At 39.7% G+C, this 27,176-nt stretch overlaps 1 protein-coding gene across 1 annotated transcript; it reads left to right on the forward strand.

The window, feature by feature from the left end:
• The first annotated feature begins 7,141 nt into the window (after positions 1-7,141).
• poglut3 (protein O-glucosyltransferase 3) lies at positions 7,142-26,687 on the forward strand. Its single transcript, XM_067986123.1, has 8 exons — positions 7,142-7,524; positions 8,061-8,258; positions 13,777-14,057; positions 14,162-14,372; positions 17,578-17,774; positions 19,428-19,622; positions 21,701-21,805; positions 24,289-26,687. The coding sequence occupies exons 1-8, from the start codon at positions 7,311-7,313 to the stop codon at positions 24,412-24,414; spliced, it is 1,527 nt and encodes a 508-aa protein (XP_067842224.1). The 5' UTR covers positions 7,142-7,310; the 3' UTR covers positions 24,415-26,687.
• Positions 26,688-27,176: the final 489 nt, after the last annotated feature.

The raw sequence follows: 27,176 nt of genomic DNA on the forward strand, positions 1-27,176 counted from the left end.
ATTAAAAAACAGATAAAATGCTGGAATCTACAGCCAAAATAGTAAGAGTACAACATTCCAGAAGTTATGCTGGGGTTTTATAATACGCTAGTCAGACCATCCTTGGATGAGTATGTTCAATTCTAATGACCACACCACAAAAAACAAGACTTGGAGAGAGTGCAGAGAAGAGCAATAAAACAAATCCCGTGTAAAAGGAATAAGCCACGAGAAAAAACTAGAGAAGCTCAAGTCTATAAAACAGGTGTTTAAGGGTGATTACATAAAGGTATGTTAATATTAAATGGCATATAGATGGGTAAATGCAAAATATTATTTCAAATTCAGCTAGGCAAGTTCGACCAGAAGATACAAATGGAAATTGATGAAAAGTAAATTCGAAAAAGATACAACGTATTTACTTATGTCTGTGCCCCTTGGGCTTGAGGGAGTGAAAGTGGGAGCTATACCAGAGGGAGCAATATTTGCACCCCCCCTTAAATTTCTAAATCTGCTTTTACATATTTGCACTTTTTCTTGCAATGCAAGTGATTAAGCAGCAGATTAAGTTATGACAAGCTTATTATCTGACTGCACTTTAAGTGTAACTACTTGTTTTCACTCATTGGCTAATTCGCTGGGCTGTTTTTGAGTTGTTCGTTATTCAGGACTATGTGTGCTTTTTGCCATCTTTCCAGATTGGCATGTATGTTTATCGTCAAAGATGGACGATAAACATACATGCGCAAAGGCAGGCTTACAAGATATATAAGAAAAATCATTTTGCCTCAGAGCATTTGCATTTTGTTTGAACAAAATTATGTGTGCCCATACCTGACAAGGCAAATAAAAGGATCAGTCACCGTAAGGCACACTTCTCCACCCGTAAGCAGATAGTTGAAGAGCAGCATCTGCAGAGGCTTGGGAGCAGGTCACTTGCCTGTTTGTTCAACCTTTCAGTCAGAAAATAGTACAGGATACCGGCAATACTAAAGCTGGGGGAGCAAAATATAAGGGGAACTTATATGTCAAGTATTTTGTATTCTGGTCACATAATGCACTACCTTGAAAATAAATTTCAGCTGTTCACAGAGAACACAGATTTTTAGGATTAATAAAATACCATGTTTTAGAACTTTGCACCTGCTTACAAAGACGAACAAACAGAGAAAATGTCAGACAGTGCAATTCTCCACATCGATAATTTCACTAGCTTCCCGTTTCCATACAAAGGGCAGCAAAATGTAGTCCAGAACTGTTAAGGAGATCACAGTAAAAACACTGGTAGATTTAGGGAAAAAAGCAAACTCAAAGAAACATATGAAGAAATATCAGTTCAGCATGGATATATCAAATGCCTAAGTAGTGTCAAACTATGTGATATTGTAAAATAAAGACTATATATTTCAAAAATACAGCTAGTTGCAAAACCACTTCGTTTCACTATGTCTGAGAGAGAAATCGCTCAGTAGCGTTTTTTTTTATTCGTTCATGGGATGTGGTCGGCGCTGGCAAGACCAGCATTTATTGCCCATCCCTAATTGCCCTTGAGAAGGTGATGGTGAGCCGCGTTCTTGAACCGCTGCAGTCCGTGTGGTGAAGGTTCTCCCACAGTGCTGTTAGGAAGGGAGTTCCAGGATTTTGACCCAGCGATGATGAAGGAACGGCGATATATTTCCAAGTCAGGATGACTTGGAGGGGAACGTGCAGGTGGTGTTGTTCCCATGTACCTGCTGCTCTTGTCCTTCTAGGTGGTAGAGGTCGCGGGTTTGGGAGGTGCTGTCGAAGAAGCTTTGGCGAGTTGCTGCAGTGCATCCTGTGGATGGTACACGCTGCAGCCACAGTGCTCCGGTGGTGAAGGGAGTGAATGTTTAGGGTGGTGGATGGGGTGCCAATCAAGCGGGCTGCTTTGTCCTGGATGGTGTCAAGCTTCTTGAGTGTTGGAGCTGCACTCATCCAGGCAAGTGGAGAGTATTCCATCACACTCCTGACTTGTGCCTTGTAGATGGTGGAAAGGCTTTGGGGAGTCAGGAGGTGAGTCACTCGCCGCAGATTACCCAGCCTCTGACCTGCTGTTGTAGCCACAGTATTTATATGGCTGGTCCAGTTAAGTTTCTAGTCAATGGTGACCTCCAGAATGTTGATGGTGGGGGATTCGGCGATGGTAATGCCAGTGAATGTCAAGGGGAGGTGGTTAGACTCTTGTTGGAGATGGTCATTGCCTGGCACTTGTCTGGCGTGAATGTTACTTGCCACTTATCAGCCCAAGCCTGGATGTTGTCCAGGTCTTGCTGCATGCGGGCATGGACTGCTTCATTATCTGAGGGGTTGCTGCAACTGAACACTGTGCAATCATCAGCGAACATCCCCATTTCTGACCTTATGATGGAGGGAAGGTCATTGATGAAGCAGCTGAAGATGGTTGGGCCCAGAACACTGCCCTGAGGAACTCCTGCAGCAATGTCCTGGGGCTGAGATGATTGGCCTCCAACAACCACTATGATCTTCCTTTGTGCTAGGTTTCACTCCAGCCACTGTAGAGTTTTCCCCCTGATTCCCATTGACTTCAATTTTACAAGGGCTCCTTGGTGCCCTAGTAAATCACCAGGTCAAATGCTGCCTTGATGTCAAGGGCAGTCACTCTCACCTCACCTCTGGAATTCAGCTCTTTTGTCCATGTTTGGACCAAGACTGTAATGAGGTCTGGAGCCGAGTGGTCCTGGCGGAACCCAAACTGAGCATCGGTGAGCAGGTTATTGGTAAGTGCCGCTTGATAGCACTGTCGACGACACCTTCCATCACTTTGCTGATGATTGAGAGTAGACTGATGGGGCGGTAATTGGTCGGATTGGATTTGTCCTGCTTTTTGTGGACAGGACATACCTAGGCAATTTTCCACATTGTCGGGTGGATGCCAGCGTTGAAGCTGTACTGGAACAGTTTGGCTAGAGACGCGGCTAGTTCTGGAGCACAAGTCTTCAGCACTACAGCCGGGATGTTGTCGGGGCCCATAGCCTTTGCTGTATCCAGTGCACTCAGCCGTTTCTTGATATCACGCAGAGTGAATCGAATTGGCTGAAGACTGGCTTCAGTGATGGTGGGGATATTGGGAGGAGGCCGAGATGGATCATCCACTCAGAGTAAAAGTTTATATATATATATATATATATATATATATATGTGTGTATATATATATATATATATATATATATATATAGATACACACATATACATTTCCATCCCTTCATGAAATAACTGATTTGAATTTCCAATCAGAAAACTTCAGCACACGAGGAGTCAGTAAAGATTCAGTGAGGAGATACATTCAATTAAATGAAAGCTTTTCACCTCTAGTGCGAATTGTGGAGAACTCTTACTTTAGTCTGAAGATAAACATATTTAAGGCATTGGTAGCAAATAGCATTTGAGGGAGTACACAATTAGCGCAATTAACAGTTTATGTCACCATCCAATTCGACATTAGATTCTGAAGTAAACTACAAAGGAACTAAAATGACCTGGCATATTGTAATAATCATTTATCAATTTCCATATTTCATATTTACAAATTAAGTAATTCTGAAACAGATCATGTAATACTGTTATTAAAGATCCTTCTACAATTGCGCTAAAATATACTTTCCAATCACATTGGTAGATTGTAATCAAAACAATGAAGTTGATTTAAATTGTTTTATACAAGTGCTATCTGAAAGCCCTCAGTTGCCCCAAGGTTTGTCTCTTTTTATCTTTGTCCGTTGCCTCCCTCAGTTCAGGTTGTTCATGACCAAACTCTCCCTGCCTTACATAGAGGCAGCCAAAACTAATGAGACCTGCAAGACGTACAATTGCAATACAATAATTTTTTTAACACTGCTGAGGATTCAATGGTGGGGGGAGGGGGGGAAGGAGCTTTAATTAAACTGTTCTCTATCCCCAAATTCATACTGACTGATTTGACAGATGTTTTGTATTTCTGACTCAATTTAAAAATTCTGATTGCACACAATTTATTTCTGTTTGAATCAGAGTCATTAAGCTGATTCAACAAAAAGCTGATTGGAATCGTTCCCATCAGATAATTTTTAATAAAATATAATGAGACTGGTCTGCTCAATCCTAGTGCAACTTAAGAAACCCATTTCATAAACTTTATAAATTTATCAGCCAATATAACATTAAATTGTTACAATTATCCATTATTTTGTACATTTGTTCTGTTTGTTATATAATCTGAATAATGTTTTCTAAAAAGTTATTCTATTTAAAGTTGTGATTTTTTTATCGGTGCACAAACCCAAATTCATTCCGCACATGGCCGAAAAATATTAGAGGGAACATTGGTGGCTGGTTCAGTTAAGTTTCTGGTCATTGGTGACCCCCAGGATGTTGATGGTGAGGGTTCAGCGATGGTAATGCTGTTGAATGTCAAGGGGAGGTGGTTAGACTCTCCCTTGCTGCAGATGGTCATTACCTGGCACTTGTGTGGCGCGAATGTTACTTGCCACTTGTTAGCCCAAGCCTGGATATTGTCTAGGTCCTGCTGCATGCGAGCACAGACTGCTTCATTATCTGAGGGGTTGCGAATAGAACTGAACACTGTGCAGAATTGGGGCAGAATGTTGAGGAGCAGCAGCTCTGGCATAAATAAAGAAGTTTTGGCTCAGCACCAGAAGCTCTAGTGGTGCTGCAGCATATTTCTGTGCAATGTTTCAGGCGCTAACTATTTTCCTCATATTTCTCTTCTTTGTAGCATAAAACCTAGATGTGTCAGTTTGATAAAGCTATGACCACCTTTCCCTCTGGGCTTGAAAGAATATCCTTTGAGATAACCACACCCTGAATTCTGTGATAATACAGACGCTCTGGATGACATTATGGGCATAATTTTTACTCTGAGCCGGGTACCCCATGCGATCGCACCTCCCAAACCCGCGACCTCTACCACCTAGAAGGATAAGAGCAGCAGACACATGGGAACAACACCACCTGCACGTTCCCCTCCAAGTCACATACCATCCCAACTTGGAAATATATCGCCGTTCCTTCATCGTCGCTGGGTCAAAATCCTGGAACTCCCTACCTAACAGCACTGTGGGAGAACCTTCACCACACGGACTGCAGTGGTTCAAGAAGGCGGCTCACCACCACCTTCTCAAGGGAAATTAGGGATGGGCAATAAATGCTGGCCTTGCCAGCCACGCCCACATCCCATGAACAAATTTTAAAAAGTACAGCGAGTTAAAGGACCTGCAGACTTAATGATCTATATATAAAGTTTTGTGTCTGACACTTGATATCCGTAACATAAAAGTGTACATACAACATGTGAGAATTTCAGAGCATGGACAATTTTTTGTCATGGTCCTGGTGTAGAAAGCATTCTGATTGGTTCCTGGGAAATTTGGGGGGGGCAAAATTTGCAGTAGTGGATCGGCCATCCAGTATACAACCCACCTGACTTCACACCTGAGGTAAAATTAACAGGCCTCTAATTCAGTCTCTTACCCTGTTCCTCTTTCTTGAAAAGGAACAATATTTGCCACTCTCATGTTCATTAGAAGAATTTCCATTTCCAAAGAGTTTTGGTTTGTGCCTCTATTATCCCCTCTTCAACTTCCTTTAGTATTCTGGAATCCATCTAGATTTTTCTACTTTCAGTCTCATTAACTTTTTTGATAGTTTCCTTTTAAATATTTATATTTAAATATAAATATCTCTTCCACATTATCCTCAGTTAATCTACTTTCTCTGTCCTCAACAAAAACTGAGGCATAATAATTAATAAGCCAGTGCTTTCCTCTCAAGTGCAAGCTACTCCTTGGATCTATGAATCAACCCACTGCTTCCTTAATCATCCTTTTACTTATTATGTGCTTATAAAAGCCCCTGATATTTTCCTTTATATTGATATCCAGTCTTTATTCATATTCACTCTTAGCCTTTCTTAGCTATCTTTTTGCTTCCCTCCCATACTTTTTATATTTCTAGTTTTCTATATTTCTAGTATTATACACCTCTATATTTATCTCATACTTCTTTCTTAAACTGCATTTTTGTTCTAATCTGCTTTTTGCCCATCAAACCCTTGCCTTTGATGTAACCTCTTTACTCCTAGTCAGAATGTATTTAACCTAAACCTTATCTATCTCATATTGAGATATCTCTAACAACTGAGCAAGTGTTTGATCTGTCACTTTGCCAATCAGTAAATCTAGGCTAGGTCCAACACCTTTATCTTCCATTCCTATTTTTATTCATTGTTAATGTGGAAGCAAAAAAGGTTATGGACATCATTTCCTAAGTGTTCTTCTGCCTTCAGCATACTTACTTGTCCTACTTCATTAGCCAGAACCAAATCCAGCAATGCATCCTTCCCTTTTGGACATGACATATACTGAAAAATATAAAATTATAAGATGCTTGCAATGTGGTAACAGATCCCTTATTATTTCTTAACTCTACCAGACAGACTTCATATTTGCTGGTCTAAAATGCATTCCTACCGCTCATTTACTTACTATTTTGGACTGTTTTGCCCATCACCCCACCTTACTAGTACGAATATTTCCTCACTTCCTCATTAACCCTTTTTGTCAGTACACTGGTACCAATCTAGTTCAGAAAAAGCCCGTTCCATCTGTACAGGATTCACTGGTCCTACAACTTCTCTCAATGCCCTGAGAATCTGAAGTCTGCCCTTCTACATTATCGTTCTATAAACAAGTACGACCTCAATTATAAACCCACTTATAAACATATGGAGTGCGTTAACTTTTCAAGTGAAATACATTAAAACAATATAAATTGCACTAAAAGAATATTTTTAAGCCCAAGTCAGCGAGTCTCAGTCCAAACGACAGATGTGCATCGCTATATATTTCTGATTTAAATTTTCTCCATAGAATTTAGCAAAAACATCGTTCCTCAGCCACCCTCAAAGCCCCATACCGGGGAGTTGCCTTTGCCCAGTGTGTGTATTAAAGGAACAACACGTTAATTGTTGAATGGCATCTTATCGGTTCTGTGTCATTCGATTCCACCCCAGTGTTTGCTGCGAGTGCGGGGAGCTGATGAGAAATCCCGTTCCCGATGAACTGGATGTGGTTCGGTTCGGTTCGGTTCCACTCGCTCCACCGGGGATCCGTTCCAGGTTTCCTTTCTTTCCGAGTTGAGGTTCTTGTTTCCCCGCAGCCATTGGGGTTTCCGCACTCCAATCATACGCGGCCAACGATCTTGAACAGTCCCGGGTGGGATGGAAGTTTTGGGTGGAGGTGGTGTGTGTGTGTTGTAAATGCAGTCGCTGTAAATTGGAAGAGAGAGGGAAAAAAATGCAGCGGCAGTGGCTGCGTTTTTTTGGGGTGCTTTCGGCGTGGTTGATTTTTATGGTTTCTGTTTGTAAATGTGAAACAAGAAAAGAGGAAGTAAGTGCAGAAAAAAGTTTGGTCTGGGGGCCGGGTCTGAGGGCTGATGTTGTGCTGCCGGTTCGATATTTCTATATGCAGGCAGTTACCTACACAGGAGAAAATATCACCTATTCTCCCGGTATGTAAACTGTTCCTTGTTATAGTTTAGGCCTTTTGAACCATTTTGTTCACTTACAGAAAACGACACGGTTATCAGTTTTGGATCTGCTGATATGATTAACTTTTATAACTATTGGTTGTAACATTTCTATTCAGCCAGATGCAGGTTAACTTTATGAAAGTCCAGCAATACAGTCATAATTGTGAAACATTTCTGTCAGTATTGTTTCGCGTCTGCCCTCTTGTACTGCAAAAATAGAAGATTCCCCACATCAAATTATAACTGACTCATGAGCATTAACAGACATCTGGACGTGATTAAAGATTGTAATCAAATTGATGTGCTCACATGTTTGTGTAAATTAAAAGTCACTCCTGGATGTGGATTTTCTGTTGAGACTTTCCTCTAGAGCAAATAGCCCATCTTATAAAATGACAGTATTATAGTTGTTTTCTTTGGAGACTTTTTTTAAAACATGTATATTTAAGTTAATAAAGATTGTGTGGTAGGAGAAATGGAAAACTAAAGTCATTCATTTGTCCTTTTTAATTTAGGAAGTAATACATTCAGTGTGGCAATCAAAGTGCTATCCTCTGGAGAACATGTTCGCCGTTACGTACCTGCACCCTTGGATCGAAATGATGGAACATTTCTTATGAGATATCGAATGTATGGAACTGCCATTGAAGGGCTAAAGATTGAAATATTTCATCAAGGTCAACATGTAGACCAGTCTCCATATATTTTAAAAGGTAAATTCAGATAGAAAGCACTTGGATATCTGAGTTGTGAGAAATCAGCAGAATGAGAAAATATCTTAGTGAGTAGAGGTTGGCCTGAACTGGAACTCAGCACTGAAATATAGTTGGTTTGAAGCTACTTTGTTATGAGTTTGAGTCCATTTGGTATGGTGTGACAGTGGAACCAGTGTAGAGTGGAATTGCATGATGATGGGTTTCTGGAAACCACATGTGGACTTGCTTGAAATGGAAGTTATTGAGCTTCAGAAATAGTTGGAGATATTCCAACACAATAAAGGAATTGGAAGGGTCCTGAAATGCCAGTTCTGGAACTGGCTCAGGGGCAAGAGAAAGCACCACAGAAATGATTGGTTTCACTTTAACTTAACCAGTATCCATGTCCTCTTAGAGAGGCTAAACAGAACATTGGAGGAGAGGCTAAGAATAAGTATAGTGAAGGGCAAAGAAGTCCAAAGTAGTAAGTTCATAGTAGGGCAGATGAGAGGTTAAGGAAAAAGACAGTGAAGGAGGGAATAAGCAAATTAAAAAAGTGCAAATTGTTGGTGTTTATATGCACCATGTGTAAAGCATTAGAAATAGTCTAGGAACTAGAGGTACTATTTAGAATGGAGGGACATGACAGGGCTTTGCAGATATTGCCTTCAGCCAGGGTGAGATTTGGAACCAAATATTCTTGGCTATAAAATTTTCATGGAATGGTAAAAGGGACAGGGAAGTGGCCCTCTTACTTTAAAAAGGTGACTACAGCTATAGAAAGGAAATTTTTTATTAATGGTGCTCGGATAGAAATAAGTAATAATTAAGGATGTTATCAATTTGCAAGTTCATTATAGGCTACCAAATAGTGGGAAAGAAATGAGATTTATCGGCAATTGAGAGGTTTACAGTAGTAACAGTTAAAATATTAGAAGACTTTAGCTATCCTAATGTAGACTGGGATAAGGTAAATATTGTGGTCAAAGGGGGGATGGATTTTTAGACTGCATTCTGAAGTGTTTCCTTAATCAGTATGTTTCATGTCCAAGAAGGAGGGATGCAATACTAGAGGTGGTCTTGGTTAATGAAGCAAGACAAGTAAGTTAGCTGAAGACAGGAGAACACTTGGGTAATAGTCATAACCTAAACTTTTTCACATTTAAAATAGATGAAGTTACTGAAACTTGAAGTGGACGAATCACAGAAAATGATAGTTTGCATTTAGAGGACCTGAGGGAAGCCAGGGAAGAAACAGTAGAGACTCTGGCCATAATTTTCAAAAATTCTGTGGAAAGTAAAATTGTGCCAGTAGAACAAGGTGTGCTCCTGATGTCCTGGCCAATATTCATCCCTCAATCAATACCACTGCAAAACAGATTATCTGGTTCATTTATCTCATTGGTGTTTGTAGGGCCTTGCTGTATGCAAATTGGCTACCATGTTTACCTACATTGCAACATTGCCTACACTTCAAAAATACTTAATTTGTTGTGAAGCACTTTGGGACATCCTGAGGTTGTGAAAGGCACTATATAAATGTTTTTCTTTTTTTTTCTTTCCTTCCATTCTTGATTTTTTTTTCCTTCTTTCCTTTCCTTTCCTATCCCATCCTTCTCATTCCTTTTTGTTTCTTCCATCCTTCCTGTTCCTTCGTCAAACAAGTGGGGTTTAAGGAGAGTTAAAGCAGGAAAGGGAAGTGGAAAAGCAGAGAAGAAATTCCAGAGCATGTGTCCTAGGTGGCTGAAGGCACAGTCACCAATGGTGGGGTGAAGGGAGGAATGCACAACTGGCCAGAGTCGAAAGAGGAGGAGCTCGGGGGCTGTTGCGCTGGAGAAGGTTACAGAGATAGGGAGGGACCAGGCCATGAGGAGATATCAACATGAGGATGAGGATTTTAAATTGGGGGCATTGAGGATCTAAGGATTTCATTTGTAACTCTGGTTAGGACCACTTCAGTGCTGTGGCAGGGGCAGAATCCTAATGGGGAGATTCAAATATAGAGTTGTGGGGAAGATGGGCATGGGTATCAAGGACTTTGGTGAGGAAAGGGCGATTGGAGATGGGGCAGTAGTTTGCAAGGACAGACGGGTCAAGGTTGGGATTTTTGAGAGGGGGAGGGGGAATGATTGGTTTTGAAAGGGAAGAGGACAGTACCTGATTAGTATCAGCTAGCATTCATCTAATTTGCTGTTTGTGTGATCTTACTGTATGCAAAATAATGCTGCATTTGCCTACATAATGAACATGCTTCAAAGCAGTTCATTGTATGTGAAATGCTTTGATGTGTTTCTGAGATATAAAGTGCTATATTAATGTAAGGTTTTTCTTCTTGTAACAAAGGTAATGCAATAATCGTGGGGGACTTTAAAATCTTTGTATGGACTGGGCAAATCAAATTTGTAAAAGTAGTTTGGAGGACGAGTTCATGGAATGTATTTGAGACAGTTTCCTATAACAATACGTCATGGAACCAACCAGGGAACAGGCTATTTTAGATCTTGTCTTGTGTAATGAGACAGGGTTAATAAGTAGGGGATTCTCTGAGGAAGAATGATCATAATATGATAGAATTTCACAGTGAGTTCGAGAGTGACGTACTTAAGTCCGAAACTAGAATCTTGAACTTGAACAAAGCCAATTACATAGGTATCGGGGCGAGTTGGCTAAGATTGATTGGGAAATAAGCAATGGGGAACATTTAAAGAAATATTTCATAATTCTCAACGAATATACATTCCATTGAGAAATAAAAGCTCCAAGGGAAAAGTGATCCATCTGTGGCTAACTAAAGAAGTTAAGGATAGCATTAGATTAAAAGAAGAGACTTATAATATTGTTAAGAGTAGTAAGCCTGAGGATTGGGAGAGTTTTTAGAAACCAGCAAAGGATGTCCAAAAAATTGATAGAGGGAGAAAATAGAATGAGAGTAAACTAGCAAGAATATAAAAATAGATTGGAAGAGCTTCTACAAGTATGTAAAAAAGAGAGTAGCAAAAGTAAACGTGGGTCCCTTAGAGGCAGAGACAGGAGAAATTATAATGGGGAATAAGGAAATGGCAGAGACGTTAAACAAATATCTTGTATCTGTCTTCACAGTAGAAGACACAAAAACATACCAGTAATAATGGGGAGCCAAGGGTCTAATGACAGTGAGGAACTTAAAGAAATTAATATATTAGTAAAGAAAACGTACTAGAGAAACTAATGGGACTAAAAGTTGACAAACTCCCTTGACCTGTTAGCCTACATCCTAGGTTTCTAAAAGAGGTAGATGCATTGGTAGCGATCTTCCAAAATTCCCTAGATTCTAGAACAGTCCCAGTAGATTGGAAGGTAGCAAATGTAACACCACTATTCAAGAAAGGGGGAAGAGAGAAAACGGGGAACTACAGGCCAGGTAGCCTGACATCAGCGGTCGGGAAAAATGCTGGAATCTATTATTAAGGATGTGGTAACGGGACACTTAGAAAATCATAATATGATTAGGCAGAGTCAACATGGTTTTATGAAAGGGAAATAGTGTTTGACAAATCTTAGTTTTTTGAGGATGTAACTAGCAGGGTAGATAAAGGGGAATCAGTGGATGTAGTATATTTGGATTTTCAAAATGCATTTGATCAGGTGCCACACAAAACATGGCTATTCAAGATAAAGGCTCATGGGGTTGGGGGTAATATATTAGCTTGGTTAGAGGATTGGTTAATGGACAGAAAACAGAGTAGGAATAAATGGGTCATTTTCAGATTGGCAGGCTGTAACTTGTGGGTTGGCACAAGGATCAGTGCTTGGGCCTTAGCTATTTACAATCTATATTAATGACTTAGATGAAGGCACCGAGTATAATGTATCCAAATTTGCTGACGATATAAAGCTAGGTGGGAAAGTAAGCTGTGAAGAGGGGACAGAGTCTGCAAAGGGATTATAGGTAGGTTAAGTGAGTGGTCAAGAAGGTGGCAGATGGAGTATAATGTGGGGAAATGTGAGGTTATTCACTTTGATAGGAAGAATAGAAAAACAGAATATTTTTTAAATGGTGAGAAACTATTAAATGTTGGTGTTCAGAGGGATTTGGGTGTCCTTGTACATGAATCACAAAGTCACCATGCAGGTACAGCAAGCAGTTAGGAAGGTAAATGGTATATTGACCTTTATTGTAAGGGGGTTGGAGCACAAGAGTAAGGAAGTCTTGCTGCAATTATATAGGGCTCCGATGAGACCACATCTGGAGTACTGTGTACAGTTTTGTTCTCCTTGCCTTAAAGGGGATGCAACGAAGGTTCACTAGATTGATTCCTGGGATGAGAGGGTTGTCCTAACGAGAGATTGAGTACTATGGGCATATATTCTCTGGACTTTAGAAGAATGAGAGGTGATCTCACTGAAACATATAAGATTCTAAGAGGGCTCGACAGGGTAGATGCTGTGAAACGGTATCCCCTGGCTAGAGTGTCTAGAACTAAGGGGCTTAGTCTCAGGATAAGGGGTCGGCCATTTAGGACTGAGATGAGAAATTTCTTCACTTAGGGTCGTGACTCTTCGGAATTCTCTACCCCAGAGGGCTGTGGATGCTCAGTCATTGAGTATATTCAAGACTGAGATCGATAGATATTCGGACACAAAGGGAATCAAGAGACATCGGGATCGGGTGAGAAAGTGGAGTTGAGGTTGAAGATCAGCCATGAACTTGTCGAGTGGCGGTGCAGGCTCGAGGGGCTATATGGCCTACTCCTGCTATTTATGTTCTGTTCCTGTTGCCCATTGGAGCATCTCCCCAGAACACTGGGAGTACTCCCAAACAGGACCTGGTTATGTGTAGCTTTTATTAGCTGGTTGTTCTTTGTATCCAAGTCTTTATTTACTCTACCCAAGGATGCTGGTGTTTGGAGTTGAACGTTTTAGATGTTGGCAGGGACTTTGTGGGCCGAATGTCCTGTCCTGTAACAGTCCGTGATATCTTACCTTGCAGTACTGCCTCTGGTGGTTTTGCTCCCACTCTCCAGAGACAAAGTGCCAGTGGCAAGAAATGTAAATGGATGGATGCTGAAACTTCCATGTTCTAGCTTTCAGCCTGCTTGACTTTGCTTTTATCATTGCTGGTCTTCTCATACCTTTCCCCAAATTTGAGGAAGGTCTGTGCCCAGAAATGTAAAGTTGCAGAGATAACTCCTAGGTAATCTTGTATGCTCTTTTAGTGGCCTTTTCCAATGTTGCTGTAGCTGAAACAGTCCTCTTACCAACTAGCCTGGGGCAAGTTACTTTCCAGCTGTGGTAAGCTGAAAAACATTTGCAACTTGACAAGTTGCGTTATCATTGGTTGTTCTGGCATAAAAATGCACACATGTAAGGGCATTCTTTTCATAAAATGTAGTGAACAAGGTACCTTGCAAATCTATGCATGGCTTAATTTTGTGGGGGATTGAAGGGGGGAAAAAAACTTTAGCTGAACAACCATTTTTAATAGAGCTAATTATTACAGAGGCAATGTATAACTGCAGGTAACAGTAATATGTTGTCTTCTTGCTTCTGTCATCAGGACCAGTTTATCATGAATACTGTTACTGTCCAGAAGAGGAGCCCGAGACATGGAAAGATACTATATCCTGTCCTGCAAAAGAGGAACAGATTTCTAGCGACTTCACTAATTTTCCCAATATAGATCTCACACTCCTGCTAGAACAAGTACCAAACAGATTTGGCGATCGAGGAATTGTTCACTACACCATATTAAATAATCAGATTTATCGACGAACCATGGGGCGTTACACCGACTTCAAAATGTTTTCAGATGAAATGCTTCTTTCTTTAGCAAGAAAAGTATGTCAGCATTAATAAAATTATAATCTGAATGATTTTTTTGCAGTTTGGTCACATTAACAGAATAATGTGTCATTGTTCACATTTGTTTTTATTTACTTTAGGTTCGTTTGCCCAATGTTGAATTCTATATAAATGTTGGAGATTGGCCGCTGGAAACACGTCAAATGAAGGATAACCCCTTGCCTATCATTTCTTGGTGTGGCTCGGAGGATACTGCAGATATTGTCCTTCCAACATATGATATAACACGCTCTACATTAGAAACACTGCGAGGTGTAACAAATGACCTTCTTTCTATTCAAGGACAGACAGGTAGGTTCTTTATTTATCGATGCTTATATTTCTGTTTTCTGGTGTATTTTTACATTAAGTTCCATGATTAATGCAATAGAGCTGACATCTACTATTGCAGCAGCTTTTTATTTAAAATTAAATTTTCCATACAGGAAATCATCACCTTTGCCAGGCACTATTTATATGTAGCCTTCTCATTCTCCCATTCCCCTTTTTTTCATTTTCCTTGTACTTGTGAATTGATTACTTGTGCAAAAAATGCAGTTGAGGTTTAATCAGAGAAATGTGGTCACCATCCCCTCTTCTACATTAGCCTCAATTTTATTTAATTTCAGACTTTACTGCCCCATCTCCAACCTCTCAAGCCCTTGAACGTGTTGTCTAGTCCCAAATCTGTGCCCATCTTTTCCTAACTCCATGCTTGAACCTCTCCAATCAGGTTTCTGTCCCTGCCACAGCACTGAAATGGCACTAGTCAGTCACAAATGAGATCCACTGTGATTGTGGTGAACTATCCCTTCTCATCCTTCTTGACTTCTCTGCAGCCTTTCACACAGTTGACCACACCATCCTGATCCAACGCCGCTCTTCCGTTGCCTAGCTGAAAGGGACTGGCCTCGCCTGGTTTCACTCTTCCCTATCTGCTAACAGCCAGAGAATCTCCTGCAATGGCTTCTCTTCCTGCCCCCACACTGTTGCCTCTGGAGTCCCCTGAAGGATTCATCCTTGGCCTTCTCCTATTCCTAATCTACATGCTGACCCTCGATGTTATCCAAAGAAGTGACGTTGGGTTCCACGAATGGTGGGGCAAAGGGAGTGAGGGATGCGCATGAAGCCATAGTTGGAGGAAAGCAAAATTCTTGGTGGGTTGTAGAGGTGGAGGTGACGATGCCCAGCACCACCTCTCTAGACCCCTCCACTGCCTCTCTGTTGTCAGACTGCTTGTCCAAGATCTAGTCTTGGATGGGCCGCAATTTGTTACAATTAAACATTAGGAATTGTCTTCGGCCCCAGCCACAAACTTAGTTCCCTCATCACCGATTCAATTCCCTCTCTCTAGCCGCTGTCTCAGGCTGAACCAGACTCTTTGCAACCATGGTGTCCTATTTGACCCTGAGCTGAGCTTCCAACCACATATCCTTTCCATCACAAATACAACCTACTTCCATCACCTTAACACCCCAGCTTATCTGCTGCTGAAACCCTCATCCATGCTTTTGTTACCTCTAGACGCAACTATTCCAGTGATCTCCTGGCCGGCCTCCCATCTCCCACCCTTCGTTAACTTAAACTCATCCAAAACTCTGCTGCCCGTATCTTAACTTGCAGTAAGTCTTGTTCGCCCATCACCCCTGTGCTCGCTGACTTACATTGGCTGCTGGTCCACCAATGCCTCTATTTTAAAATTCTCATCCTCGTGTGCAGATCCCTCCAAAGCCTCGCCTCTCCCTATCTCTGTAACCACCTCCATCCCTACAATGCTCCAAGAACTCTGCCTTCCTCCAACTCTGGTCTCTTGTGCACCCCTCACTCCCTTTGCTCCACCATTAGCGGCTGTGCCTTCAGCCATTTAGGTCCTAAGCTCTGGAATCCCCTCTCTAAACTCTCCAATTCTTTCTCCTTTTAACACCCTCCTTAAAGCTACCTCTTTGACCAAGCTTTTAGTCACCCGTCCTAATATCTCCTCCTTTGCTTGGTGTCAGTTATCTGATTTTGCTCCTGTGAAGTATCTTGGGATGTTTTCCCGAGATAAAGGTGCTATATCAATGCAAGTTGCTGTTGACTTACTTTTTATCAAAAATAGTCCTCGTATGCCGTTGAATAAGGAATAAACTAATGGGGTGCTGCTGTTCCCATTGCCACTGCTGTTCTTCCCATTATTTACTGATTACTGTTAGAAATGGTAATCCACTGGCACAACTCTTTGGTGCATTTATACAAACTTTCAAATTCCAGGGCTGTTTCATTCTTGGTGTTCCAGAGTGCATTGTTGGTGCATTAGTCACTCTGCTACACTTGCCTCTCCTTGATGGCATCAAGGAGAGGCACAGTAGAGGTGGAGGGAGGGTGGTACATTTGGAGGTTTAGTTGTCCGACATTCACTTTTGCACACTTCCTAGCTGCTTGTTACGGAGCATTCTGGGATAGGCCAACAAGATGTGACAGTCACATAAGCCATTAACAGGAAGTATCATGTTCATTGTTCCTCCTAGATTTCATTACAGTTTATGTAACAGAGCTACATTTTGGCACGAATTCTGCTGCTGGAATAACATTTCCTTGTTTGAGCAACCTGTACTAAGCAGTTATACGGTTGCAGTCACAAAAGGAGCCATTATATTTTATTCCTTCTCCCCTAACTATGAGCTATGTAAATTCTAGTGAAAGGCAATATAATCAAATTTCGGTTTACTTGCTTTAGATATGTTTATTCACAGTCTAGCTATGATTTCTGTAATGAGGTTGTTACCATGGAAATCCTGGCCAGCTAATTACAGAAGATACATGGTCACTGTTTGTCTCCATTGTCACTGCTCCAGAAGCTAATTAAACCTTCCTGAATTAAGCAAAAAAAAATTGAAACTAATTATTAATTCAGATTTTAATTTGTGATCCTGAATATTAAGTTTCTTTCAGATTTAACTGTATTTTAATTGTCATCAGAACTTAAATCAGTCATGTATCCCTGGTAAGGATTTTGTTAAATTTGTTCCACCTAATTTTAAAATCATTGCTCTCAATGAATGTGTAAGACGGATGGGATATATAAGCCATGAACTTGCATCCAGACTGTGTTTCAGCCACATAATTTGTCAGTTAATTGTAGGTTGGTAACTAAGATGCCTAATATAAGCCTAAAACAAGATTGCCTGACCTTTTAATGTAATTCTAGATGTACTTTCTGTTTTTCAAGCATTGTATTTCAATAAAAATACATTCATAAAAATTCAACAGTTCCTCAGCACTACTTTTTGGAATTCTTTCTGCAAATTCCTCTGCCTCTCTAGCTCCCCCACCTTTTTAAAAACCTTCTCAAAATACATCTTAGATCAAGCTTTTGGTCATCTCTCCTAATCCTTGCACTATGGAAATTTATTCTTTTGTAACATTTCTTAGGATGTGGGTGACACTCTTATTACACATCCCTAGTTACTGAGGGCATTAAGAGTCGACCACATAGTGTATTTATAATTGCTCAATTTTTTTTGTTCCAAAATAAAAGGTCCTGCCTGGTGCAATAAAACAGAGCAGGCTTTTTGGAGAGGAAGGGACAGCCGTGAGGAGAGGCTAAAACTAGTGAGGATCTCCAAAAACAATCCTGAGCTGTTGGATGCTGGAATAACTGCCTATTTCTTCTTTCGTGAAGAAGAGAAAGATCTTGGAAAAGCTCAACTGATCAGTTTTTTTGACTTCTTTAAGGTATGATTTGGTGGATAAATAACAGAATTATTTTAAAACTTTTTTTAAAGTTTGCAAATTTTGTTGGAAAATGCAATATTATTTAGAAAGCAAAATTGGAATATCAGCATACTGTTTCATATAGTGGTAGACACAGGTTCAATTTCCCTCACTCTGGTGAGTTCCTGATCTCACTCACAATGGTATAGAGAGGTGGGGGGGTGGAGGGATGGTCATTCCTTGGCTTGTAGGTCTGTTGGCACAGACCTGGTCACAGATGGTGGATGGACAGGGTGTTTAAAAAGAAAAACGTTAAACACTATTTTTACTTTTGCAAATTGGTAGCCTGGCAATTAATCTTGAAGCTGTCTGGTGGCTCATCTGAGGTTACAAAGTCTCGTCTTGCAGGGTTTTGAGTGGACACGTTGTAGTGCTGAAGCATTCCACTGGGAGGGGGCCAGGCAAGGGAGAGAATTATGTTGCTTTATGTGATATGATCTGCTATGTATATAATCTCTCCCCTTGCCCCTTTCCCACAACTAGGTGATGTATTAACTGCAGTCATAAAATGTCACCATCCTTTACTATCCTATCTGAAAAAAGACATTTATAGTAAAGGGGCATTGGTAGTCCTCCAAAAACACCAAAATCCACTGGATCTTAAATCTGTTTGCGCTTGAAGCCGGGCACTATTCCGGTGGCACGCAGCGACCACGTATCAGAACAGAGGCCTGAGGACCATCTGAAATTTGTCCTTGGGCCTGATCATAAATCAGGCAAGCTATGGGAACCTAACCAATTTGGCCCTGCGCCGAGGTCCACGGGTAAGTCCTTGGCATTTCTGCTCCGTCCGGCTCCAGTAAAAGGACATTTCAGGAAGCGTCGAGGCCATTTTTTTTTTGAGCGGCCTGCAGCGGTCCTTTTAGTTAAGTCCTGCTAGTTAGGCAGCTTAAGATCCGGAAATACCAGTCGGTGACTAGTCTAAATGATTTTAGGTATCTGGGTCAAAAATGGGCACGGGCCTCATTTCAAGATTGAGGGTGGCCTCCAATCAGTTTGGCGTTGGCCCGAACGCCCGTGCAGTTCAGGTGTGGGTCTCTGGCTGCTAAATTGGTTATCGTTGTGCCTGTTTCACGCCTGGAAAGTGGACACAACAGTGTTGAATTTATACCCTATTCTTTCCCCTCTTCTATTTTAAATGTGAAGCACAATCTATCTTTGGGGTAAAGGCAGATCAGTGTACTTAAACTCAGTAGCAACACCTACAGTCTCTTGTATGTGTTAATTTATTTTCATGTAAGTGATACAATTCAATCAATAACTAATTTTCTTGCAAGTTCTGTATCAGCAAATGTATTGTCACCTGTTTGTGGCTCTAAACTTACAAAACTTCAGCGAAGAATAATCTTTAAACCAAAATGTGACATCAGGCCAACTTTTTTTCATTATATTAAGTGACCTATAATTATTGAAATTGAGTTTTTAGTATTTCTTCAGAAAAATCATCATGCTGATTGTAATTTTTACTATTGAAAAATTATTTTCTCGTATTTTTGGAAGGAAGTTTATGGATGATTATGTGATGCATGATTTATGTGATGCATGATTTTTTTAATATATTCATGTGAACGTAATGGATTTTTTTTATTGATGTGTTTCTGAACATTTTTCCAGTATAAATACCAAGTGAATGTGGATGGTACTGTGGCAGCTTACAGATTCCCATATCTTATGTTGGGTGACAGCCTTGTATTGAAGCAGGATTCTAAATACTATGAGCACTTCTACAGATCTCTGAAACCATGGAAACACTATGTTCCATTGAAGAGAGATCTGAGTGATCTTATTGAGAGAACGAAATGGGTGAAGGTAAGTTAGTGAGTTGCAATGTTATTAAATTTGAATGTATAGAATTTCTCCCAAGGCTCAATTTGTAAATGTGGTGTGTCACTGAACCATACGGACCAGGAAAGTCATGAGTTCAAATTCTGATTTATACTGAGTTAGTCTGTCTCTAGTGTGTAGCTATATGGGTGCCTCAGTAAGCCTTGACCTCATAGGCTAGGTAAAGAATAAAATGGCCGCAGTTCCGGTTCCTGATTTCTACCCAGTGACCCCTGCTGTAAATGTGAAATGTGCATATATTGAGTACATAAAAATCAGCTGCTGCTGTCAAGTGGTCCCTTGATGCTCATTTGGGCCCCGGAGGGCTGCTGGTACCCCAGGAATCATAGCATAGCCTGAATTGTCACCTTCTTCAAGAAATGAGGCTGGGGGAGAAAGTGGTAGGGAATTGAGGCAAGTTGTAGTAACCCCACTGCTGACTTTGATGTGATTGACTAATTTAATCATTATAGGGGTCAAACTTGGGACTCTTCCTGGTCATTTAAGGCTCAGTGCTACTTGCCCACTGAGCCATGGGGAGGGGCTCAAGTCATTAATCTGAAGTTCACTTTATACCCCACACACTAATTATCACCACTTGCTGTTTAATTTCAACATAAAAGTTGTAGAAATGTATAGGAAAAAGGAGCAAAAGTTAAAGTCCTTTTATGGATGTGACCTAATGTAATATGCAAAAACACAATGTAAATAGTGCACAAATGTAACAGCAGAACACAAACATCAACCTGACAATACTTTTCAAAACTAGATATAACTAACATAACCATGAAATATATTTTTAAAGCAAATTTATTCAAAATGCTAGCCCTTACCTTTGATGCCTAAGTGTTTCAGGATTTGTTTTTGAATTCAGTTATCATGAAAGTGTCCAGATTTTATTCGGTTTTCTTTAGACAACTCAAGACAGTTCAAAAAAGCTTTCTTAATAGTGAAGTTGCCCCTTGTAAAGGCAAATTAGTTAAATTTAACAAACTCACTGTTTCAGTAAAATCATGTGTAATAATGGCGTGAGTTATTGTAAGTTTAAATGCCTGTTAATATAATTGATCACTTCGATGGCGTTTCCTCTAGTCATGCAGCTTCTGTTATAAATAAAACTACGTAAGTTCTCCACCCATGGGGCATTTGTTAGGACAGTGCTATATCATTCTGGCATATTGGCTATACTTTAATTTATATTTCCCTGATTGGGTTTACTTATTGATTTGATGTAGAATCGTTGCAATAAATGCAGTAATCTGCGTGTGCCATAAGAGCAAAGCAGATTGTCATTCAGGGGCAACTTAATTTTCTATTGCGATGTACCTTGGAACATGTGATTTTTCTTTACATAGTAATGTAACCATATGTTAGTGGAAAAGCTGAACCTTTTTTTGAAAAACTTCTCATCTTTTAAAACTACATAAATTCTGACTGCATTATAGCAGAAAAGTATATGGAATGCTTCTAACACATACGGGTACGGTAGCATAGTGGTTATGTTACTGGACTAGTAATCCAGAGGCCTGGACTAATAATCCGGAGTAATTAGTTCAAATCCCACCACGGCAGCTGGGGAATTTAAACTCAATTAATTAATTAAAACCTGGAAAAAAAAAACTAGTATCAGTAAATTACCGGATTGTCATAAAAACCGATCTGGTTCGCTAATGCTCTTTAGGGAAGGAAACCTGCTGTCCTTACCCAGTCTGGCCTATATGTGACTCCAGACCCACAGCAATGTGGTTGATTCTTAATCGCCCTCTGAAATGGCCTAGCAAATCTCACTACAAAAAGTCACCACATGGACTGCAGCAATTCACCACCTTCTCAAGGGCAATTAGGGATGGGCAACAAATGCTGGCCTTGCCGGTGACGCCCACATCCCATGAATGAATTTTAAAAAATACACAATGGGTGGGGAGGGATCTAATCCCAGTCCAGTGTATTCACCGAAGGGTGGTCCTTGTTTTATATTTGTAACAATACTGTGGCTAATAGGTTCAAAATGGAATGCTGTATATATCTTGCTAAAATCTTTTGTTTACTTGGTCTTTTCTTAGGATAATGATGCTGAAGCTCAGAAAATTGCCAGATCAGGACAAGCTCTTGCTAGAGAGCTCCTGCAGCCCTCAAGTCTTTACTGTTACTATTACCTAGTCTTACAGGTTTGAGAGACTTAATAGATCTATTTATTAGATTGCATAGTCCTGCAAGGCAATTTTGTGCTGAATCATCTAGGATGTGGTAGTCTGATTCAACTGGATCAGTAGATGGTAACGTTAATGTTAACTACTCATCCCAGATGGATCCTTGGTAATTTTATTTAAAACAATTTTGTCACTTTAATGTTTTTTTTAAAACAATAGTTACATGGGTTAGGGTTACATGTGGAACTTTGTACATCCTTAATTTTGTCAGTAAAATAGGATTTGTTGAGGTAAAATCAGCAAAGGGAAAATCACTGAAGAATGTATGCTTCTCAGTGTGTGCGTGATGACTTCTTTGATTGCAAACTGCAATTTTTTCCCTTCAGTCTCTACAAAGTGTTTTTCTGGGAAGAAAGCGAGACTTAAAGACCTAAAGGTTGTCTTTGAATTATAGTTATTATGTCCTAATAATTTCCTAAATTTCTCATTTGGGTGTGTAGGGTGAGGGGAGGGTATCGTCTTTGGAACTTGTGTGAAATTGTCCCACTGTGGCATGTCTCAAAGTTGGATGGATCCAGAAGCCAACACAAATCCCTCTCTCTGCAAAGAAGGGGACAACAATGTACAAATTGCCCCACACTTTCCAAATTGGAAATTAGTCTATTGTGTCAAATGCCTTTCTGCCAGTAAGAGGCACACATGTTGCATGGTAGGATATTATTGAAGTACATTGTTGTACCAAATATGGCCTTGATGAAACTCATGCAAACAAAATAAAGTTCATTCTCATGGCTTGCACTTTCACAAAAGTGTGAATGATGGAGGTAGGTTTGGTTGCTAAAGCCTATGGTGTGAATTGACATTCCTTCTGAACAAAGACTTTTGTATTACCATCTCATTAACTGAAGAGGATGAGATGTTTCTACATGCCATTAAAAGTCCTTAAAAAGTTATCCAGTCCTTCTAAAGGAGTAGTGATATTTTTGGCTTTCAATTTGTTCCTGTTAGTTGAGAATTTGGGGAGTGAGATTTTGGAAGAAGGTTCTTGCTTCTGTTTTTACTTTTCTCTGTTCTCCCTGGTGATAAGACATAAAGGGATGGACAAAACTGACATATGTACATAGAAGTAAAGAGAAGGTGTAATGATACAGAAGTTATATTTGGATCGTAGACTCAAATATAAACCAATCTTCCAAAGTTGAGTGGACAAAAAAACAAATACAGCAGATACTGGAAAGCTGAAACAAAAACAGAAAATGCTGGAAACACTCAGCACATCAGGCAGCATCTATGGAGAAAACATGTTACTGTTTCAGGTGTGGACCCTTCATCAGAACTGGAGGATATTAGAGGTAAACAGCATTTAAAAAAGAACAATGCATACAAAAAAAAGTAGAATGACCTGTAAAATGTTCAAGTGGAAAATAGGAGCTGGTTAAATGGCATTCTATTTCTTCTCCCCTGTGGGTGTATGTGTGTTTTTACCCTCCCTTTCCCCTCGTTCTGTTTTAAATGCTATTCATCTGTAATGTATTCCAGTTCTGATGAAGGATCCACACCTGAAATGTCAACTTGTCTGTCCACTTCACAGATGCTGCCTGACCTGCTGAATATTTCCAGCATTTTCTGTTTTGGTTTCAATGTCAATGATGTCATTTATATTTCAAAAGATGCAGTGCTTTGGGAAGATGTGATCTTGTTTTTGAGCTCTTTGAATCCTGAATAGAGAATGTTTCACATTTATCAGAAGACAAAATGTTGTTCCTCCAATAGTTATGAAATGGGCTATAAAGTTGCAAATACATTTATTGAAAAATGTATTTTTTATTTGCACGAATGAACTTACTAATGTTTGTGGTTCTTCGAGCCAATGGGAAAAGAAAGGTGATGAATGTATTGCTCTAACTAGTCTGATATGACATGGAATCAGTTCTCAATAAATCTGAGTAAGGTTGTTGAACAAATGCCACCCTCTTAATGATTCAAGTTTTTATTTTATGTAAGCATTAAGAAGTAAAGAGTGGTTTCTTACCTTTTGTCACTAAATGCCATTTTTAATTTGATTCTCAGCTCTTATGACTTCTAAATATTCAAATGCTTGTTTGAAAAAGTTGACTGATGCCATTGTCTTAAATTCTGCTGTGCTTTTCCACAATGGTTTATCTGATGTATCCAGTTTTTGCAATACATCAGATTGATCAAAGTCACACAATCTCCGCCCCCTCAAACTGTCATGTTACCAACAAAGGGATTAGAACTTTCAGTTTCCATCAAGTTTAGGGATTTTAACAGTTCAAGTTATTTTTCCATTGTAATAAATCCCTCCATTTAGAGTTAACACAACATTGATCCTGATTTGGGAATATTAAACTTAGTACTGTCTTGATGCTGCCTGTCATGCTTCATTAAACAGTAACTTTTTTTATTGTACAATACTATAATTGCAACTGTTAAACAGGTAGCAACTCTTCCAATTAAAACTCTCCTTTTTACTGTTTTAGGAGTATGCCAAAAGGCAGGCTACTAAGCCTGAAATTCGTGAGGGAATGGAGCACGTTCTTCAGCCAACTGATCATGAATCTATCTGTAACTGCAAGAGAACGGCCAATATAAAGGAGGAACTTTAACTGTAAATCAATATCATTGCTTCTGTTAATTTTGTATGCATCACTTGAAAAATCCCTCTTCTTAGACTGTTTCCAGAAAGTGCATGGACTAATGGACATTTAAACTGAACTAAAATGTCACTTTCAGTAGCAGTTATTCACCATTTTTTTTCTCTTAAACCCAATGCTGCTTTTGTGTATAATATGATAATTCTGCCCTTGTGGCCTCAAATTGACTATATGAAATGTGAAATTATAAGTTGAACTTGTAACAGGAATAATGTGTGGAAGTTTGTAACTTAGAATTAGTTTGTAGTTACTTGAAAATAGTTCAAGCTGTAATTTGCAATTCAAAACACACTAAATGCACTTCATCTGGTTTTGTGTCAGTAAGTGCAATGCACAGTGTTGCATGTAGTCTGCCAGAGCCTACCTGACCTGGTGCTAGAATCAAAATTTATTTTTTTTATATAATGGGGTACTTTTCAAATCCAAATTACTTCCACAAAGCCCCTCTGCATATATTTTTTAAAAATCTGCAACTGACCGTGAACCTCTTTTGGGGTGGGGGGAGGCAGCAGAATTTTATGAACTTTTTGATACAATCTTTCAAGCTGTAACTACACAGGATCTAAATATACTGGATTTATTAAGACTTGTTTTGTGAAATACATTTCTAATATACTTTTACCAAGTATGGTTATACATTAAATAGTTGTATTAGTTGTGCTGAAACATGCAAGAAATACAGAACTCTGTTTGTAAAGTAAACTAAAGATACTCGTAGTGCAGAGAGCAGTTTTGGGTATATAGTGTAAGTTATGATCCAAAAGTTGCAGGTTCCAGTGTTGGTGATACTTTCATCATAGTTGCAATGTGGTTCACTTGTTTTTCAAGTGGAAGAATTCAACGCCAAACTGTTCACCTTTTTTAGGAGAGGAAATAATGATTATGAATGATTTGTAAATCACTTCAGACCAAAGTCTTATTTATACTGGAAGTCGGAGATCACGTCAACTGCAACAAAAAAAAATCTGACTATAAATTATTCATGACACACTGGTTCTGTCTTTAAATAAGAGCTGTTGCTGGGATTAATCTTGGGTCTGGATTCATTCAGAGACTGAAATCTGAACACACTGCTGCATCTAACTAGTTTTATTCACCACATCTAGTTCTAACTAGATCCTGTCTGATCATCTTACCATGTACCAAAGAACTGTGGAGAGATAAGTTAATCGTTGATTAGATCCTATATGGGTGCACGTATGCTGTGTACATGAACAAAAATCAGACTAAGTAAAAACCAGTATTGTTACAGTTGGCAAGCTGGCCAAGAGCTAGTGGCAAAATTGAGCAGTTCCACTCAATCATCAAATTAAGGTATCTGATCTTTGAACTATGTTTGTATTAAGTCCTCTTCTCACTGCAGAAGTTCCTCACTGGGAAGGTAAAAGACATGACTCCTTGAAGCTGAACATGCCTTTTTGTGCTGTGCTTGAGACTGCACGTGCCAGACCTAGCTCACTGCTTGCACTAGTGAAGACAAAACATTGTCAAGTATTGGAAGCTGTAAGAACATAAGAAATAGGAACAGGAGTAGACCATATGCCCCCTCGAGCCTGCTCTGCTATTCAATAAGATCACGGCTGATCTTCGACCTCAACTTCACTTTCCTGCCCGATCCCCATATCCCTTGATTCCCCTGGAGTCCAAAAATCTATCCATCTCAGCCTTGAATATACTCAATGACTGAGCATCCACAGCCCTCTGGGGTAGAGAATGCTAAAGATTTACAACCCTCTGAGTGAAGAAATTCCTCCTCATCTGAGTCCTAAATGGTCGACCCCTTATCCTGAGACTATGTTCCCTAGTTTTAGACTCTCCACCCTGTGGAAACTGCCTCTCAACATCTACTCTGTCAAGCCCTCTCAGTATCTTTTTATGTTTCAATGAGATCACCTCTCATTCTTCTAAACTTGAGAGTATAGGCCCTATAGTCTACAACCAGTCTGCATTGTTGACTATAGTGTACAAAATCAAAGGTGAGTTTTACAAAAATGCATACATTGCTGTACAAAATCTTTGCATTTATTTGATTAACATTTAGTAATAAAGTTAGAAGTCTTTAAGAGTATTTTGATTCATTCCACCAGTGTGTCAGTATGAACTTGCCTTCAGAAACATATACTTATTTACCAACAAATCAATATTTATTAAGAAATGTTTTTTTTATATATTGCTTTTTGTAGTTGTGGTTTGTGCACAAATTTTTATGGTACTTGTAGAGTATCTAAATAAACTATCAAATTTGTATTTTTATTAGGTATAAGAATTTTTTTTGTTTATCTTTGAGGCTATATTTTTCCCAGTGTCCCAAGTAGTGCACAAACTGCAAAAAGCATGCAGGCAAACAGGGACATTGCAGTCAGGACTGCTTTAATGCAACTTGCACTTATATAGTACCTTTTTAACATAGCTAAACATGCCAAGGTACTTTACAAAAAGAAATGGGCAGGGAACAGACACTGAGGAGAGTTGGGGAAAGTGACTGAGAGCATGATCGAAAATGAAAGTTTTGAGGAAGCATTTGAAGGCAGAGATGTTGCGAATTGAAGGTGTTTTGCAAAAGAATTCCAGAGTACAGGGTCACTGTCTGAAACCAAGGAGGGGTATGGATTGGGTCTAAGGAGCAAAGTTTCTGCAGAGAGATGATGACTGATCATGCCAGTGTTAGAGAAAGTTCTTTATCAGACATTTAGTCATGGATATAAATCAGTAAG

This window comes from Heptranchias perlo, chromosome 6 (assembly GCF_035084215.1).
Source record: "Heptranchias perlo isolate sHepPer1 chromosome 6, sHepPer1.hap1, whole genome shotgun sequence".
NCBI lineage: Eukaryota > Metazoa > Chordata > Chondrichthyes > Hexanchiformes > Hexanchidae > Heptranchias > Heptranchias perlo.